The following is a 19,753-nucleotide window of genomic DNA, read 5'->3' on the forward strand; positions in this document are numbered from 1 at the left end:
ATTAAAAACTACAATATATATGATGATGTAAAAATTTAAATAAATTAAAGTAAAGCTAGTAATTGTTTTTTTGTGATGCATGCTAAATTAAATAAAAAACTATTAAAACAAGATTTGATATCAAGATTATGATGGTTCAATGCATAAGCAACAGAAATTTGATAATGAAAATTTGATTGAAATAGGCTTAATTGTCATAAAAAATACTGCATTGTCAAAAGGTACTAATCCCAGGAAACATTTTTTGTTTTTAAAAGATGTCTTACAGACATCTAAACAGCCATCTTGGCAAAAACAAGGCTAATAGATGTCTAATAGACATCTGAACATAGTCGTTTAGGCTTAAACAGGCTAATAGATGTCTAAACAGTCGTCTGGGCTAAAACAAGGCTACTAAATGTCTACTAGACAGCTAAACATAGTCGTTTAGGCTAAAACAAGGCTACTAGATGTCTAATAGACTTCTAAACATAGCCATCTTGGCTAAAACAGGCTAATAGATGTCTAAACATAGTTGTCTTTGCTAAAACAAGGCTAATAGATATCTAATAGACGTCTAAACATAGTCGTCTGGGCTAAAACAAGGCTAATAGAAGTCTAATAAACATCTAAACATAGTCATTTAGGCTAAAACAAGGCTACTAGATGTCTAATAGACGTCTAAACATAGCTGTCTTGGCTAAAACAAGGCTACTAGATGTCTAATAGACGTCTAAACATAGCTGTCTTGGCTAAAACAAGGCTACTAGATGTCTAATAGACGTCTAAACATAGTTGTCTTGGCTAAAACAAGACTAATAGATGTCTAATAAACATCTAAACATAGTCATCTGGGCTAAAACAAGGCTAATAGATGTCTAATAATAGACATCTAAAAATAGTCGTTTTGGCTAAAACAAGGCTAATAGATGTCTAAACATAGTAGTTTTGCTTAAAACAAGGCTAATAGATGTGTAATAGGCGTCTAAACATAGTCGTTTAGGCTAAAACAAGGCTAATAGATGTCTATTAGATGCCTTTTAAACACAATTGTTTGCTGGGATCCTAAAACTAGGTGTCTTTCTCTCTTCTTTTCCTTTCTCTCGATTCTTAGTTGAAATGTGACTCTCACTCATGTGACACTAACTTAAGGTGCACAACAGCACGTAATTTCTCCAGCAAAAAATTATAATGCATCATTTATATAAATGAATTAAATCAAAGAAAAAAAGACAAACAATGTAACATTGTACCCTCAATCTGAGGACTTAACTTTCCCCTTGCACAAAACCCACACAAGTGCGTCTTGTCTCTGTGGAGAGGTAACATACCTGTAAGGTACAAAACTAATTGCAAATCAAAAGTAAACCAAATAAAACGAGCATAATCTATGCTCAAACAATTAAACGCGCAGGTGTGTTTGTGTGCCTCACTTGGTCTACTGCAATGATACAACATAAGTGTTACAACCTTAAGTGCGGATTGACTAATGATGAACAAAGTGTCTTGATATTGTCTGATAAGCTACAACTATCGAATGTCTACTTTCGACATTCCAAGAAACTCACACTAACTGCTTGATTGTGTGTATGTGTGTGCATATATCACTGTGTGATTGCAAGTGTATCCTGTGAAGCACTGTCAAAAAGGCTTTCTCATGTAAACTTCTCTAGTTCAACAGGCACAGTATTAGAGTATCACTATCGGTTTTACCCTCGACGCAGCCATAGTGTGCATTTTAAACCGCGATAATGCCAACATACGTCTGATCAGCTCACACACGTGGCATGAAATGAGAACATGGAACCAACATAAATATGGCACAGTCTAACATTCTAAGATGCTGTTGACGGCCGCCTCCAGCACTGAGTCTGAATCAGCCAATGAGACGTGACCGGGATCTGAGGAAAGCTTCTGTTCGTGACCCGGGTTTGAAGGGTAGCCTTGAGCAGAGCTTTGCTGTGATTGGTTGGGAGATGTAGGGTACTGGGCGTGTTGACTTTTGCTGCCGAATACGCTGTTGGAGGTCTTTTTTTTAAGGTCCAGGATGCATTTTATTGGAGTTCTTCTGTGTTCTTCCATTTCTTGCTGTTGAGATTCTGTCCTATAAGTGGTTTCTGTGTGGCTGTTCATACTCTGCCCATCTCTTCCAGTGTGACTTATGGAATGACTTGGGGAGGTTTCCATTTTGCTTGGCTTGTCCTCATGCGAGGCTGGGGTCAAGACTTCAGGACTTGGGATCTTCCGTTTAGGGCCGCAGCAGAATTCTTCCAGGAAGCTATCTGAGAGAACGATGTGTCGAAATGTTACAAATATACAGGCAATCAAGCACACAACATCATAGTGGCAAACTCTCCAGTGTGCATTTGAGAGATACAACATGAAAATTCTCAGTTTGTTTGGACCTATAGCTATTAGTTTCATGTTATGAGATATTAGTAACTCATAACATGATTCTACACTTTCTTACAGTTCCCACTCTTTCAGGGACAACAAATTCGAGGACTTTCAAGTACTTTTTGAATCACAAACCTTTGTAATTCACATCCCCTCCCCCCATTTATAGTGCCATGAAAGTCCTTCCTGTACTTGACATTTCACCTACATTTAATATTTACATTAAAATGTCATAGAAATGATCATTTTTGTTTTGAGTGGGTGATTTTTAGTCATGTTTTAAAAAAATTTATTCAATTAGTTGAATTCAATACTGGTAATATTCAAATGCGGTTTCTGAAATATTGATCAAATGCATTATTTGTCATAGTTCTTGTATAAGATTTAAATTCAACATTTTAAAATGAAGACTTTCTTAGGTGTTTGTTTAGTTTTTGAAAGAAGCACAGTACAATTGTTGAAATAACACCATAAACTTTCATTTCAAGCACATTCAAGGACCCGTGTTTGTTTTTAAAGAGCCCCTATTATGGGTTTTTGAAAATACCTTCCATGCAGTATGGAACACAGCTGTAAGTGAATGAAAACATCCATCTGAGGATTAAATCTGAAAATGCACCTTGTTTAAAAATATAGATTTTTAATAAAAGATTTGACTCAGAGTCTTTCAAATGATTCATTGTTCGTCTGGATCTTTTGGCTGTTCGTATCGACGTCGACACAAAACAATACTAAATATGAACTGCCGCATCCAATAAAACGTGAATGTGCCTTTCCTTTCAGACACTAGCGGAGAGCGAGGGATCATGGGATTGATCATGACACAAAGATTACTATCACTGAGAGATGGCCAGACATGTGGCTGCGGGGAATAAAGAGTTAAAGTTAATTTTCATAACAACACCACAGTATAGCCAACCTAGTGCTGTGTTTGTTCCTGATGATTGATACAATAACCTACCCTGCAGCGCAAGATTCACTGGCCATTTGTTATTTAAGGAAAGATCAGCAAAGACTACTAATGTATGGGACTTTGTCAGTAACTGTTACACCGTTTGTATGGACCAGTTCTTCCTCCAGATCCTGTAAGTTTTTCTCCTTCCTACACAATGTGAAGTGTGATTAAAATGGTTTTCTGTAGTTTCCAAAATATCTATTTAATTGTGTGTTGTAACTTGTAATCACTCCGCGTGGCTTGTAATCGCGTATCGATTATAGATCAGTGCTTGTAATGTATCTCTCAGGTTAAATCTTTATGGACTATTTCAAAATTCCTCTCTACAAAGTGTCTGAGCCAGCTGTATGAGACGGGTTCATCTAGCAGGTATATAAGGTTTCCATACCATACAGTTGAGCAGCCAAACATTAAAGCACAATTTGCAGTGGTCGCCTGTTTTCCCAATGTAATGGGAGCTATCTACTGCACGCACATTGCTATAAAGACACTATCTGAAGATGAATTTTCATGCGTGAATCAGAAACATTTCCATTCAATAAATGTGCAAATAAAATATGATGCACAAACTTATTAATGATTCCTACTTGTCTTTCTCGTGATAAATAGTTGGCAAAATCTGATATGTAGCGGGGGAAAATAGAAGAAAGAGTTTATCAGACGCTGGATTCAAACAGAGTTCATGCTCGAACGTGTCAAAACATGTTGACATGCGTCTTACGAGCTGCGCCACTGAGACTGTTAAGAGTACTGCAACATTTTACACCTATAAACACACTATTTCTTTTTTAATTCACTCAGTGCGATGTTCAGACCCAACTATTTTAACCGCATCAGCTAAACTCTCCCACTCTATCTTTTGTTGTTAACTCCGGAGAACAAACTTGCAAATACCACCGCTTTTCTCCGGTCTACCTCCGAAAGCAGCACCTCCAATTCACATTCTGTTCAAAGTTTCTCTTCTTGCTTGATTTTGCCATTGCTTTTTCGTTGGGTTTTGCCAAAGTAGAGTCATTAGCATATTCATACGGGGGAGGAGGCAGGGAGGGGTTTTGTGCTCGTGCATGTTGCGCTCAGTTTCATGTTCATTCGGATGTACAAAAGAATATGCGTGAGATTCGGCATTTACAGCTTTGTGCGTACGCAATGTTTTAGTATGATTTCCACGCAAGTCTTCGTACATGAAGCCCCAGGTGTATAACTGCATTGCTTTATTGCATTGCTGCAATGGCCTCACACATGTACTGTGTGCTTTGAATACTTCATAAGCGTGCTGGGTGTTTCTCTTTGTCTCGCACTGAATGCAGTCAACCAATCAGCTCAGATTAGTCTCAAGCAAAGGAGGGATTTGGGAACAAATGAATCGCTGAACACATCATATTGAAGTCGTTGGGATAATTAGGTAAAAATAAATGCATATTGTAAGACATTGAAAGTGTTTTGCATGCATATCAGCCTTGCATGCATATCAGCCTGTTGTTGGAGACCCCCAAAACCAAAATATGACCATTTATAATGTATAATAGGGGCCTTTTAAGTACTTTCCAGGCCTTGAATTAATATGTCTGTAGATTTTGTTCTTTTTAAAAGCATAAAAACCCTGTTTCTGGTCCTTTTTACTTTACTTTTAATGAAATAATCCAAACATCCCTTACCTGGATCCACTAGCACCATCCTTTTGTCTTGAGTCAAGTTGCCCCTTTCCTCTTGGTTAAAAGTCCTGTCAATCATCACCATTTCTGATGAAGGGCTGGACCTCTGAAAGAGCATTAACCAGTGAACGGTTTGAATAATGCAAAAGACACTTTAGAAATGACCTATAACATGTTTTGCTCGATCTGTTGTGAAAATACCTCTGCCTCCACCATGAGTAGGCGCCTGTATTTGTTCACCATGGCCTGAGTTCTGCTTAACACTTGTGTCGCAACTGCCTCAAACTCCTCATCCACTGTAAAAACCAATAGCTTATTTATTCAGTAACTATTTAAAGATGAATAATGTTAAGGCCATGCTGAAAATGCACCTTTGGCGAAGTCTTCATCTTGTGGTGGTGAGCCTTGGAAAACATGATAGGGCAGTAATCTGTCAATGACATCATTTAATGAAGAGAAGGGTGTCCTATCTGAAGACAAAACCCTACTGTGATCCTGTCTTAACTGCTGGAGGACCCTGTAAAAAAAAAAGTTACAATCGTTAAGTACATTTGCGTGGATGCATCTATGCCAACAAGACATTATTATTACCAGGGCTCAACAATAAGGACTGCCCGGTGGCCCAGGGCCAGCGTGAGAGACACTTGGGACAGTAGACCGGATCATTACTGGCCCAATTGGGATAGTGCTGCCTTGTCACTTACATTTAATTTGTCTGACTATTTGTCAATTGCGTGCATTTTCAGTTTGTGCTTTTAAGTCTTTAAACACTACTTTTTCTGTGATGTCGTAAACACTATATTGCTTTCCAGTTCCTCTTATCTAATTGAGCATGCTATTTTTTTCCATAACCTGGTAACAATCAGTACAGCAAAGAAACGGCAACATGGCGGCAATATCAAATTATAAGGCTAAAAGAAAATGTCTGTTTCTAACAACTTGGAAGTAGACATTTACGTGGGAACAACACGACAAAATAAAAATGAAGTGATGTTTTGCAGTTTTCCGTCAATTTGACAAGCCAGCCACCTTTTGTTAAATAATTTCAAACCGCAATAAAATACCTGCTCATTTTCCATACTGCTCTTTTTGCTTGCATAACACTTTTATTTACATTTTTTTAAAGTATTGAAATTCTAGATTTACAGACTTTATTTTTGACACTTTATCTAAAATATGTGGCTAAAAATAGCTATTAAATTCCCTTTTTTTTGGTGGGGCCAGTGAAAATTTTGGCAGGGCAAGTAAAAATCTGAACCCCTGGCCCGATCATACCAGTAGAAAAAATCCTTAGCGTTGAACCCTGATTACTATTATTATTATTAAATATTACAGGTAAAAAGACAGTTGTTATTTTAAGAGTCAAAGTGCAGATACGTGAATAGGATATATATTTCTAGTGCACATATATTTAGCATTTGTGTTCATACACACTATCAATTGGAGTATACTCTAAGAGCTGTGCATTCAACTGTGTATGTATGTAAAACAAGAAGTATCATTCATGTTTTTTGGCATGTATGTGTAACAATGACAGAAAAGCATCACAGCAGATTTAACAGCATCCAACCACAGTGAGAAGACAAGGAAATAAATATAGTCAGGTTTCCTGTGGACATTTTGAATACTTTAGTATTTTAATGCTGTATATAACATCACAGCTAATGGAATACTCTTAACTGGATGTTAAGTGAATGCTTACAGTTTGACATCACCAGGAAATATCTAGATCTTTTGATAAAGCCATAGTTTATTTATGTTGACTGGTTACTTGTTTGCATATGAACTGGTAAAACAGGTTATTTCAGTAAACGTTTTCTGATAGTTTTCAGTGTATTGGCCACTGCTCACCCTGCAGCCCAAGACTGGTTACTTACTGATGCTAAGAAGGGTTGAACCTGGTTAGTACCTGGATGGGAGACCAAATGGGAAAACTAGGTTGTTGTTGCAAGTGGCATTAGCGAGGCCAGCAAGGGTGCTCAACCTGCAGTCTGTATGAGTCCTAATGCCCCAGTATAGTGAAGGGGACACTATACTATCAGTGATCTTTCAGATGACACGTTAAACTGAGGTCCTGACTTTCTGTGGTTATTAAAAATCCCATGGTACTTCTTGTAAAGATTAGGGGTGTAACCCTGGTGTCCAGGCCAAATTCATTCTACTGGCCCTTACCGATCATGGCCACACAATCATCCCCATCCACCGAATTGGCTCTATCACTGTCTCTCCACTCCCCCTATAGCAGGTGTGTCGTGAGTGCATTGGCACTGTTGACTTGTGGCTGCCGTTGCATCATCCAAGTGGATGTTATGCTGGTGGTAGTGTGGAGAGACCTTCTACCATGAATGTGAAGCGTTTTGGGTGTATGGCCATGCACAACAAATTTACTATATTAAACACACATTACTTACTGTAAGTAATACGTTTATCATGCTCATTGTTTTTGATATTTTATTTACTGATGATGAGTGAAAAATCACACACTTCATTGATGCATCATAAAGTACAATCAGGTTACTCACAATTCTCCTCTCGTAAGTTGCTGAGTTGCAGGTCGCTTCGGTGTGAGAGGCAATTCCTGACTGGCAGGAGTGAGCGGTTTCAGAACTACGATTCAAAATAAATAAATAAAGATGGAAAAAAAAACATTTTAGATCCAAAAGAGTACATTTAGATGCACATAAGCAGTAATATTAAATATACAGTGCAAAGAGCCCAATAGTGTTTATAAGTTTATGATTGTTTTGCAACAAAACACGAAATTTATACTTCACTGCGATGTACCAAAACATACATATTATGACTGAAATCATAGTTATTGAATTGTCCACTTTATTTTTATTCATGTTTTTTCTGCTAGCTCATAAGATGAATGACATGATGTAGAGCAGTGGTGCTCAACCCTGTTCCTGGAGATCGACTTTCCTGCTAAGTTCAGTTCCAACCCTGATCAAACACACCTGAACCAATTAATTAGGACCTGAACAGCTCTTGATAATTACAGGCAGGTGTGTTTGATATGGGTTGCAACTGAAATCTGCAGGAAGGTCGATCTCCAGGAACAGGGTTGGTCACACCTGCTGTAGAGCATGACCAAATATAAGAAAAAGGGTCTGAACACAAGTGGTTACAAAAGATAGAGGCATGTTAATGCGTCTGATCCTGGATAACTGAAAACACCTTAATATGTAGTGAAAACAGGGCCTTATAATTACTAATGGAAGCTTAATATTTCAAAAAGAGTCTTACCTTTGGTACCAAGGAGATTTACTAATTGTGTCTGCCCTCTTTGTGTTGCTGCCGTGGTGTCCTTAGAAATTGAAATAAAATTTAGAGAAGACTAAACAACAACTATTCAGAAGCAAACAAGTAGCAATAAAATAAACCAATTTATTCACCTGGTTTAAAGAGACTTGAAACTCCTGAAACCCAGAAGTAGCTGAAGCATTCTGCCCTACGGGCATAAGAAGATGTTGTCCTGGGTTCACAGATAACTGTTGACAAACCTGTGGTCCTTGCACACCTGAACTGATCATAGTGAGGTGGCTTGAAGTCTGTGTTGCCTGTACAGGCGTTGGGCTAGGCGAAGCGCTGGAAGTCCAAACTTTGGCAGCAGCAGCAGGCCTTTGAGACACCTGCACAACAGGAGTCGGTGAAGCTTGGCCTATTTGACCGCCACTGACCAAACCTTGATTGACTATCAACTGGCCTCCAGCTGAGAAGTTCTGCCCAGCAATAAGCTGTACTGTTGTGTTCTGATTGGTGAGGATGGAGTATGTAGTAGTGCTCATTGACGACGGGTCGCCCACTTGAGTGTTTCCTTGTAAGACCTGGCCATTCACAGCCTGGAAGCCATGGACTGTCGTACCAGGGGTGAGGGAAATTGAACTGGGGAGTAAAAACTGCCCCTGAGGCAGATTAGACTGGGACTGTGTTTGCGCTTGTTGCCCTAAAGGAGAATGCATCACAATGCTGCTGGCTGGATTGACCACTTTCACCTGCTGAGCAGGCTGAGGAGAGCCAGTAGCTGTATACGCACTACTGACTAAATTCCCAGCAGTGGTAGTGCTAGGTTGAATCCCTATGTTGCTGATATTGTATACAGTTTGTCCCCCTGTCTGTAAGGGTTTTGGCTGAATGGGTCTGACCAATGTCTGTTGCGTAGGGCCTCTCTGGATGATAATATTCTGAACTGGTATCGTCCCTTTATTGAAGGACATTGACACCTGATTAGGTGTGGAAGGAGCAAACATAGTACCCTGCCCGCTGTTGTTTCCACTCTGCCTCAACAAGATCTGAGGCTGTTCCAAACTGTTGATAGTCATCATAGAGGAGGCACTGCCATTGAAGGATCCCACTACCTGGATGTGTCCAGCAGGGCCATTTGGCAAGGGTAGTTGAGGAACCTGTTGGATAAAAGCCTGAGGTTGTGCCAATGGTGCCACCACACCAGGACCCGCAACCCCTGCAAACCCTCCAGAGACCAGCTGCTGAGGGAAGGCGGTAGCTGTGGGAATGAGAGATGGCTGTGAGTCCAGAAGGGCTTCTTGAGCCAATGTCTGCTCTGTGATATCTGCTTCCAGCAATGACTTCTGGAGGATGTCGAAGGGTTGGTCCTCGCCACCGAGATCGACTCCATCTGCTGAAGTTTCACTGTCCAGATCATCCTCGATGAACGGAAGACTGCTTGAGAGCTGAAGCTCAGCATCACCAGCCTCCCCAAACTCTCCCAAATGATTGTGGCCATCTTTGAGTCCTTCACTGGAGCCACCCTGAAAATTAAACCAAATCTAGACTCACTCATATTTTAATGAATGGTGATTACCATTCAAACATTTAAGCTCAGTTAAAGTTTTTTATGTACAATAGAGTATATGAAAATTAAAATTAAATCAGTTCATGTTATCAACACATGCATGCATGTAGACCGGTAACACTTGGAGAAAAATTAAAGCCAGGACAAATATCAAAAGTTCAAGTATGAATATGTTGACCGCCAAGCTATCAAATGAAAAAAAAGGAATTGACTGGGCTTGCAAAGGCATTTGCTATATCAAAGTGAAATATGCACTTTTTAGTTTGAGCAGACAAAATATAGTTTGATGTCAAATTTTGTTGAAGGTTTTAATTTAAATGTTCATAATATATGATATGTTAACTGACATATTATAGAGGAGTATGGGTTATACTCACAGTGTCACTGGTGAAGAATGAGCTGGCCGAACCAAAAGTTGCATTTGTCACATCATCTTCTCCAATCTGCTCGAATGTCAAAGAAAGTTATCAATGACCTTTGAATACTTTATAGCACTCAAATGTAGTGTGTAAGCATACTTACTGATTTACTATTTGAACCATGAAGATATTCATTTAATGCTTGCACATCTCTGTAAAAAAAAACAAAAAAAAACAATTCATTAAACACGTTTGTTTGGTGAAACTACATGGAGTGTAGCTTTTTCAAAGAACCATCAAAGTTGTTACCCTATAAAATCCAGAAGACGGCGGTCGTCTTCATCATCCATGACACCTGTGACATAGTAATAACAGATTTTAAGATTTTAAAATGGACAAAAATGCCCTAGTTAATAAACATTGGTTACTAAATACTCCTGAAGCATCCAATTAATGTAGCGTGCATTGAACTCTATACAAAATACAATTATAATCAACAATATAAGACAGTGTGTTAATGAACTTTCTCAGGGATTGTAAGGAGAGCTCTTGCATAATATTAAATTACAAAAAGTATTATATTCATAGACTATCTCTTCTCTGCTGTCACAGGCCTTTGTGCCAGGGTCATTTCTATGCCAGGGATGCACAAACTGAAACAAAATATCAAAATATTTGAATCTATTGTGTATAATGTGGCAGTCTACGCCTTTATTGTATTATTCTCATTGAAGAATAATACACGCACAAAAACAAAAATAAGTCATAAAAGGGCTTTACATTAAACACTAATTCCAATCAATCAGTAAACTTATTTTTAGTGCTTAAGTACATTTAAACTGTACTGTAAGATGCACTGAATAGACGAATATGATGTGTATGTTTAAGAATGCAGAATTAATTTGTGTGACAAAGAGCGTCTCCACGCTTGGCTGCAGATACTGTCCGTAGCCTATAGAGACTTTAAAATGGCGGCTGGTGATTGAAACTGCGCCACTGCTCGCTACAGTCGACAGACAAAGGGCGTTGTGACGCAGAGATCTTGTGCAGTGTTGAAATGTAACTCGACTGTAATTTCAATTAATATTTTTTACAATAGAAATATGAACAACTTGTGTGGAAATGTGACAAGGTGGACTCCTCGTGGGGGGATGGGTGAACATGTTTGGCCAGTTTGACTGTTCTCTTGACAAGCTGTTAATGTTTTATAACATTTCGACTAAGCCAAGTGAGGGAAAGAAATGGGTTGTGTGTTTTCCCCAAAGGGACTTCATGTTTAAATAGCGTTTGGTTGACAGTCATTTTCGCTTTTGTGTTAAAACAAACGACGTGTGGCGTTAAAAGGGGTTAAAGAATATGCAGAAATACAAAAATTGCGCATTTTAAAATGTAACGTTATTTCATTATTACGCAGCACATACACGAGAAAAACGCGTAACATGTCAGAGTCAAATAAATACTGCTCGATCAGCTGAAAAAAAGATCTATCTAAAGATGTAAAGGGATACAACATAAAGCAATATATACGTTACATATAATATTAGAATATCATATACGTTGTATTTACAGATAAACTGTAACATCCATCAGGTTTAACTTCGCGGTTTCCTTTTAATGAAAGAAAAAAAAACGTGACAGGTTATTGGGCCTTTTTTACGCCTCCTTAATAAACAACTTTAAAATATCATTAAAAATGCCATTTTACATGCAAACGCGGGGTTTTATTAACCAAACAATGAACAGAAGATCTTAGATATAACACGCATTCGGCTGTGGTCAACATATAACGTTAGCAAGCCAAATGAGGGAGGAGATGAATCATTTTTTCTTCCTCTCTTACACCAGAAAAAAAAATTATCTATCCTCTTTGTTAAGTCAAAGGGGCGGAAAGAGACACGTAGAAAACCAGCAACCCCTCAAAATACAGAGTAATGTTAAAACCCTGTCGAAGCAAGGCGACGCATTTTTACTGATTCGCTTGTCATACAGTGTGGCAGGAAGGACTAAACAGGCTCTCCATGGCGCAAGGGCAGGACGCACAAAACCCGCCTTAATCTCGCTGAAAGTAACAGCTAGAAACACACAGGGACTTTGTCCATAAATAGACGGAGGCTGGAGAAGCTTGCTTTATCGCTCGGCTCGAAAATTGTCGTCTACAAGCGTAATTATTTGCGCAGCTGTGACAGTCGAGAGGAGCGTGGCACGGAGGAAACGAGTTTTCGGCTCCGGACGGACGGCTCGCTTGATACTTTAGGTTTGTCTTTAGGTTTTTTTGAAGGGGTAAAGGCGGATCATCATCATTATCAGACGAGCCTCAAGCATTCTTCACACTCCGAGTTGTTGATGGCCTTCTGGGCGGTGTGTGGACGTTGTTCCCCCCACCTATTAAGAAACGGCTGAAATCGTCGAGCAAAAACCGAACGCAGAACAAATCGTTGGCGAAGCATAAATATTTATTTGAATTTGCATCACACAAAGACGACTTGAAAAAGAGGCAAACCCTTACTCCTGTCTCACTCCTCTTGAAACCCAATATCTCCATTTGGCAACTTTTAATTTGCTCCCCCTCCTCCTCCTCCTCCTCCTTCTTCTTCTTTCTCCCTCTCCCACTCATATATTTTTCCCTCACTGTCCTTGCTGCTCAGTCTCAGATAGATTTTTCTCTCTCCACGCTTGCTCTTCCCTCCCCGAAGGAAGGGGAGGAAGGAGGTTGTGTGTGTTTTTTCCTTGAAAATTTTATCACAAAATTATAATACACTCAAAGGGGAAACTCACCGTCATGAAAAAGCAGTGCCGTGTCCACGGGGTTTCCTCGCCATCTCTGCACGGGCCGGTGGAGCAGTGCGGCTCCAGCAGAAGGCAGCATCACTACATAGTGCACTACACAGCATAGGGCTCTTTACTTCAAAGAATAGGGTATTCCTAAACTCTTTGTTTGTTATTGAGGCGGCTTCCACTGTCACTTTTGCCAAATTCACAAGTTAAAGCTGCTGTTTTCATTAATCACCCCTAATGCCTGACATGAATAACTGAATAAAAATTGTGTGTGTGACAATCGACAGGGGGCGGAGAATCCTCATCGACCACACCTTTATGTGTCCCGAGATCACACATCAGTCTCAAGTGTGAACCAGGGGCAGAAATAACAAACAACACTTTACTGCATCCTGTAGATGTTTTGATGAACAAAAAATAAAATGTAAAAGTATAATATGCAAATTAAAAAATAATAAAAACAAAAACTAAATGTGCTTACTGGCAACCATAACATTTCAAAACTAATTCAAATGAATAGCAAATTGAAAGGTTAATTTAAAAGCAAGTTATTTTACCCCTGTTTCCAGATTTAAGACAAGTTTTTTGTTTCTCCAGAATGTATCTGTAAAGTTTCAGCCTAAAACAGACATTAGACTATTTATTATATCTTTCAGAAAATTGGATTTTCTGCTGTTTTTATTTCCTGTGCTTTTAATGCTCTCCCTGGCTCCCAGGAAGCAGATCTCGCATAACGTGCGAAATACTACAATAAAAACTTTCCCAATGATTATTTGATGTATTTGTCGTGGCGTTGCAACGATGATTCACACATATTCACAATGTTGTTATAAAGTTCACGCGCGCGCACACACACACATAYACACACACACACACACACACACACACACACACACACACACACACACACACACACACACAGTGCGTTTAATTTGTAGTTTTTGCATGGCAAATGTGACAGGATACTGCTTTTATATCCACTGCTGTATGGATTTCTGTTATATTAATGTACAAAATAAACCTGATTTAATGTCCACAAACCGGGATTGAAGCATCTTCTTTTATAATTGTACTGACACTCGGCTGTGGTGATAAAGTAAAGATGGTAAAACCACTGCAATTCATTACAAACATGCACTGTTTTAAAAACTTTTAAACTTTTGTAAAACTCATTCTTGATCACATTTGATGATGATTGATGATCACAGAGAGCTGAACAGATCTTTTAACCTAGGTTGCTTTGCGCACGTCCAGTCTTGTTTATTTGATCTTACGCATTGCTTCGGAGACTTGTAATACACGCAGTGGAAAATGTGTGGACCCCCCTGAAAGGATTATTCATGGGGCCCCCAGGTAAAGAGCAGGGAGGGAGGGGGGGGGGGGGGTGTTATGTGCTCGTTACACTGAAGGGTGGGGGGAGGGGGTGGAGATGATTGCAAACTGAACACTGAAGAGCGGGGGGTAGGCCGTCATGGATACACAGCTGTCAATTCGTGGGTGAGGAAACCGCAGCAGTCCCACGTGGGCCTCAAAATGGGAGGGATTTGGATCCTATTTTAACATCAGGAAATATTAAAAAAGGAGGCTTTATATCCCTCCAATATGACTGTGGACACTATACCTTTACACGGTTGTGTTCAAACAGCATATAAAAGATGATTTTCATCATAGTTGCCCTTTAAGTGACTAAAGACTAATTTAAAATACAAAAACTAATTTGATCAGTACCTAAACTATAGCACTTAGGCCCAATCCCAATTCTACTCTTTAGCCCTTCCCCTTACCCCTACCCCTCGTTTTGCGTGTGCACGCTAAAGGGTAGGGGTGTCCCAATTCTCTTTGGCTTGAAGGCGTAGGGCTAAGGGGAAGGAGTGAATAGCCCTTTGAAGATTTTACAGGACCACACTCGAAACCAAGGTAAGAAAATTTCCCAGAATACACCAGCCACAACGGCAGTATAGCTGAACCCAGAAGTAGCGAGATACGCAAATTACTATTTTTTTGTCATAACAATTTTTTACAACAAACAAAGACGTGTTTTAATACATTCATAACCGCGTTCATGTTTTACCGTCATGCTTAAAAAAAAAAACACAAAATTTTGCTATCTTTAATCCCTAATCATCCTGTACAGCAGTCCCACAATATTCTGAGACTTGATGACACTGGAATACCCGGTCAGAAATGTCTAGTGGCTGGGAATGAGCTGTTTACAGTGTCTGCTATAATGATAATGTTGTTTTTGTTTGTTTACATAAATGAATATGGCCACTAGTTACGATCTTATTGCCATATTAGATCGTTATGATAACATAAAATATGCCTTCAGTGATTTCCTGAAGATAAATACCAAAAAATAACGCAACTGTAATAACCATAGCAGTCGCAATTGTCTGATCTCTTATGAAGCATGAGATTGCGATGACATATGATGACGTGTGCAGGTGCACTAGTAGTGCTGTCCCAATTCTTAGGGGTAAATTTTGAAGCCCTTTTCCTTAACCCTCGGTTGTAAGGGCCAAGGGGAAGGGGTAGGGGTATAAAAACAGAATTCGGATTGGGCCTTAATTAAAAGACAGTGACATGGACAACAAAAATGTATAAAAATTGTGCTATATTGTATTTTTTCATGTCCTTATAATACTCACAATGACCATATACCAAAAATACAGAATTTTACTGGTAATGGATTTCAAGATAGAAATAATAATAATAAATCCTAACCAGGCGACACAGTGGTTAGCACTGTTGCCTCAAAGCAAGAAGGTTGCTGGTTTGAGTCCCAGCTGGGTTAGTTGGCATTTCTGTGTGAAGCTTGCATGTTCTCCCCATGTTGGCTTGGGTTATATATATATATATATATATATATATATATATATATATATATATATATATATATATATATATATATATATATATATATATATATATATATATATATATATATATATATATTTATTTATTTATTTATTTATTTATTTATTTATTTTTAAACATCAGTTCTATTCATACACGACACTGTAAAAAAAATATGCACTAATCTTAAAATATTTTTATTTTCTAATAACAAAGGCTTGTATTTATATGAATATACTACGAATATACAGTTGAAGTTAGAAATATCAGCCCTCCTGTTTATTTTTTGCCCAATTTCTGTTTATTAGAGAGCAGATTTTATCAACACATTTCTAAACATAATAGTTTTAATAACTCATTTCTAATAGCTGATTTATTTTTACAGTAAATAATATTTGAATAGATATTTTTCAAGACACTTCTATACAGCTTTAAGTGGCATTTAAAGGCTTAACTAGGTTAATTAGGATAGCTTGGCAGATTAGGGTAATTAGGCAAGTTATTGTGTAACCATGGTTTGTTCTGTAGACTATCGAAAAAATATATAGCTTAAAGGGACTAATATTGACCTTAAAATGGCTTTAAATTTTTTAAAATTAAAATCTGCTTTTATTCTAGCCGAAATAAAACAAATAAAAACTAAAAGTCTTTCTCCAGAAGAAAAAATATTATCAGACATACTGTGGAAATTTCCTTGCTCCGTTAAACATCATTTGGGAAATATTTAAAAAAGAAATTCAAAGGGGGGCTAATAATTATGACTTCAACTGTACATCTCAAATACATATATTTATTAAACGAATAAGCAAAACCATGAATGATGTATTTAAAGCGCCAGTAGGAGTCTCCGTTACTAACAGAACTGATTCCTAATCCAATCATCGATAAGCACACTCAGACGAATCATCACATGACCAGCGTGCGTTTACCACGCCCGCTTTGAGAATCATCATGGCTGCGTTGGGAGTTGAAATGAATGTGGCGCAGGATGATGGAGAAACAAACACAGCTGTCAAAGTTCCCGAAAGCGTCTTGCGAAGAGATCAAGCGAGGCTGGAAGAGGCGGAGCGCCGGAGAGACGTCAAGCAAAGCCAGACCGTAACGGAAGAAAAGAGTGACTTCTTTACATCCACTTTCAACGCCGAGAAAACACAACTCGAGGAGATGATATCCAGCTGTAACGACCGCGAAAAAGCCGCAAAAACACTGGAGGAGGCAACTGTGAAGTTTCAACAGCTCCAGAAGTTCCTCAATGACAGTGTGAGGTTTCTAACCCAATATGAAATACGACAAGCACAGGAATCCCTGCAGAAACTCCAAAGCTCCATTACTGACAAAAGAGAGGAGATTCTGCCTAAAAAGAAGTTCGCTTTTAGATCCAGAAACACGAGTAAGCAGCAGCAGCCTACACCCATTCAGCAACAAACAGCAGACAAGCCTGCGCCAGGTTCAGTTGGCACTGTAGTGGTGGATGCTGCAGATCAATGCGGCTTCTCCAATGTTGACAATCAAGTCCTAGTCAGGCAAGCTGAGGAGATCCAGCAGCGAGATGTTTTGCTGTCTCACCTGACCCACTGTAAAGTCAGACTTTATGGCTGTCCGAGCACCTTGCACATCAAAAACATCCGCAGCTGTGAGATCATGTGTGGGCCGGTGTCCAGCTCTGTGTTTGTGGACCAGTGCACTGACAGCACTTTAGTGTTCCCTTGTCAGCAGCTGCGCACCCATAACACCACTGCCACTCGGGTATATCTGCATGTGACCAGCCGGGCTATTATAGAGGACTGTCAAGGGGTCAGCTTTGCCCCATTCACATGGACCTATCCAGGCATTCTTGATCATTTCAAAGTAGCCGGACTGAGTCCTGATAGGAATAACTGGACAGAGGTGGATGATTTTAATTGGCTCGCTGCTGGGACACCATCACCCAACTGGACTGTCATTCCTGAATCTGAGAGAATATGTAGTTGGGATTTTGTGGGAACGGCAGCTGAGCAGTCATGATGGGATTGTGTTGTCGTGCGATGGGTTAATGCACTAATATTGAGATGCTGTAAACAAAGAATGTTTAGGAGGTCCTCATTTACAATGATCATAAATTAACCAGAGGCTGTATATTAATATAATAAATCCAAATACTGATTTGATCACATTTGTTTATTTGTTGTTTTCTTGTCTGGTCATGTCAGTATGCATTTAAAGGGACAGTTCACCTAAAATGAAAATCTGTCATTATTCACTCATTCTCTACTTGTTTCTTTCCTCTGCTGAACACAAAAGAAGATATTTTGAAAAATGTTAGAAAACAGCAGCCATTGACTTTTGTAGTCAAGGGTGAACTTAACCAATAAGCAAGGTAAGCAACTGCTTAGGGCCCCAGAACATTAGGGTGCCCCGACAAATGCCAAGAGGCCTATAATAATAATCATATAGCTCTTATGTAAATTTTCAATCATATGTTGTAAAATCTGTCCGTACCTCTTAAGATTTTAACATTATTCTTTTCATAACCAGGGGCTTCCATGGATAATGGAACATTCCTTCCGTACTGCACATGCACGAGGTGTGAGCAGTTCAAGACACTGCCAGTGGTCAGAGTAGAGCTGAGGTAGAGGTAAGCAGAGTGAGCAAGAGTTAGAATTTTGAGAACATTTGGAAAAAGATTTAGACATAAGACAAACAATGAAACACAGCTCCGCCAGCGATTCTGCTTTCTGGCCAAAACACCTGTCAGATGATGAGCACGATGAGCTTTTTAAGAGATCAAGGGGCTGTTAAAAAAAACTAACATTTCCCAGTGGACAGTAGCGGCTCCCGATTTACAAACAGCAATTATTGATATATATATTAAAGATTGTGACAAGATTAAATTGATTGATTGTGAATGAAATTTTTTTTTATGTTTATATTCATCTAATCACAAAAATGGTTCATGAAATGTACATAGTTTGTGAACTTTAATTGTGAATTTATTGCATTTAATTTTACATTAAGAAAACAAAGGCTCCTTTAGATGTACATTATTTTTATATACTTTTAAAATTATATATTTATTTAAATACATTTTTACATGCAGTTTATTTGCATAAAAATGCTAATCTACAGAGAAAAATATGTCTATAGAGAAAGAATGTTTTGAGTATCAGTGCTAGGGCCCCATACCTGAAATCGCTTAGGGCCCCCAAATCACTAAGTCCGCCCCTGTCTGTATGGTTTGTTCCTATGGATGTCAAGGGCTGCTATTTTCCAACATTCTTGAGAATGTCTTGTTTTTCAATCAACACAAGAAAGAACGTAATCATAAAAAATTAGGATCATCTAAGCGTGAGTAAATGGTGTGAATTTTGTCATTGATGAACTTTCCATTATTGTATGATTATATCCCAATTTACCCACAAATTATCTCAATGTTTTCACACATTTGTGTTGTTTCAGAACTTTCAACTTTTTTGATGATTATTATTATTATTTGTTGTTTGGACAAAAAATATGTTTTGTATATACAATAAAAGTCAGTGCTAACAAAAACAGTGTGGTCAGCAACATTATATGTGTCCTGTGGATCACTGGGTTTCATTGTACAAAAAAAAAAAAGAATTGGTACACAACAAATAATAATAAAATGGTTAAAAGTTCTGAAACTACATACGTTAATTAAAACATTCTTTTTTCATATTAATAAAGCAGTAACATCATCTGATTCTGAACAATCGTGATAGGGTTGTATTGTTGTGTGATGGGTTAATGCACTAATATTGAGATGCTGTTAAAAAATGTTCGAGAGTTCCACATTTACAATGATTACAAATTAACCGGAGGCTGTATATTAATATAATAAAATCCAAACTGATTTATCAAATGTGGTTTTTTTTGTGGTTCTTTTGTCAGGTCATGTAAGTATGTGTTTAAAGGGACAGTTGACCGAAAAATGAAAATTCTTTCATCATATACTCGTTTTCTACTT

At 38.4% G+C, this 19,753-nt stretch overlaps 2 protein-coding genes across 3 annotated transcripts in view; one reads left to right on the forward strand and one right to left on the reverse strand.

Annotated features, from left to right (window-relative positions):
* Positions 1-13,208, reverse strand: part of bicral (BICRA like chromatin remodeling complex associated protein) — a 14,378-nt gene extending 1,170 nt beyond the window's left edge. Inside the window, exons 1-11 of one of the 2 annotated variants that reach the window (XM_005156379.6) lie at positions 12,934-13,208; positions 10,468-10,513; positions 10,322-10,370; positions 10,177-10,242; positions 8,382-9,755; positions 8,233-8,293; positions 7,506-7,590; positions 5,355-5,500; positions 5,185-5,279; positions 4,987-5,089; positions 1-2,261 (exon numbers count right to left, since the gene is read on the reverse strand). The exon at positions 1-2,261 is cut by the window's left edge and continues 1,170 nt beyond it. In XM_005156379.6, coding sequence (XP_005156436.1) covers positions 1,807-2,261; positions 4,987-5,089; positions 5,185-5,279; positions 5,355-5,500; positions 7,506-7,590; positions 8,233-8,293; positions 8,382-9,755; positions 10,177-10,242; positions 10,322-10,370; positions 10,468-10,513; positions 12,934-13,024 — 2,571 coding nt within the window. In that variant the 5' untranslated portion in view covers positions 13,025-13,208 and the 3' untranslated portion in view covers positions 1-1,806. Of the gene's footprint in view, positions 2,262-4,986; positions 5,090-5,184; positions 5,280-5,354; positions 5,501-7,505; positions 7,591-8,232; positions 8,294-8,381; positions 9,756-10,176; positions 10,243-10,321; positions 10,371-10,467; positions 10,514-12,664 lie in introns of both variants that reach the window. The other variant, XM_682390.10, reaches the window with a different exon arrangement.
* A 3,480-nt stretch (positions 13,209-16,688) lies between these two features.
* On the forward strand, positions 16,689-17,940 carry tbcc (tubulin folding cofactor C). The gene has a single exon (NM_001256248.1). It carries the CDS (start codon positions 16,741-16,743, stop codon positions 17,791-17,793), a length of 1,053 nt encoding a protein of 350 aa, NP_001243177.1. The 5' UTR covers positions 16,689-16,740; the 3' UTR covers positions 17,794-17,940.
* Positions 17,941-19,753: the final 1,813 nt, after the last annotated feature.

Source organism: Danio rerio, chromosome 12 (assembly GCF_049306965.1).
Source record: "Danio rerio strain Tuebingen ecotype United States chromosome 12, GRCz12tu, whole genome shotgun sequence".
NCBI lineage: Eukaryota > Metazoa > Chordata > Actinopteri > Cypriniformes > Danionidae > Danio > Danio rerio.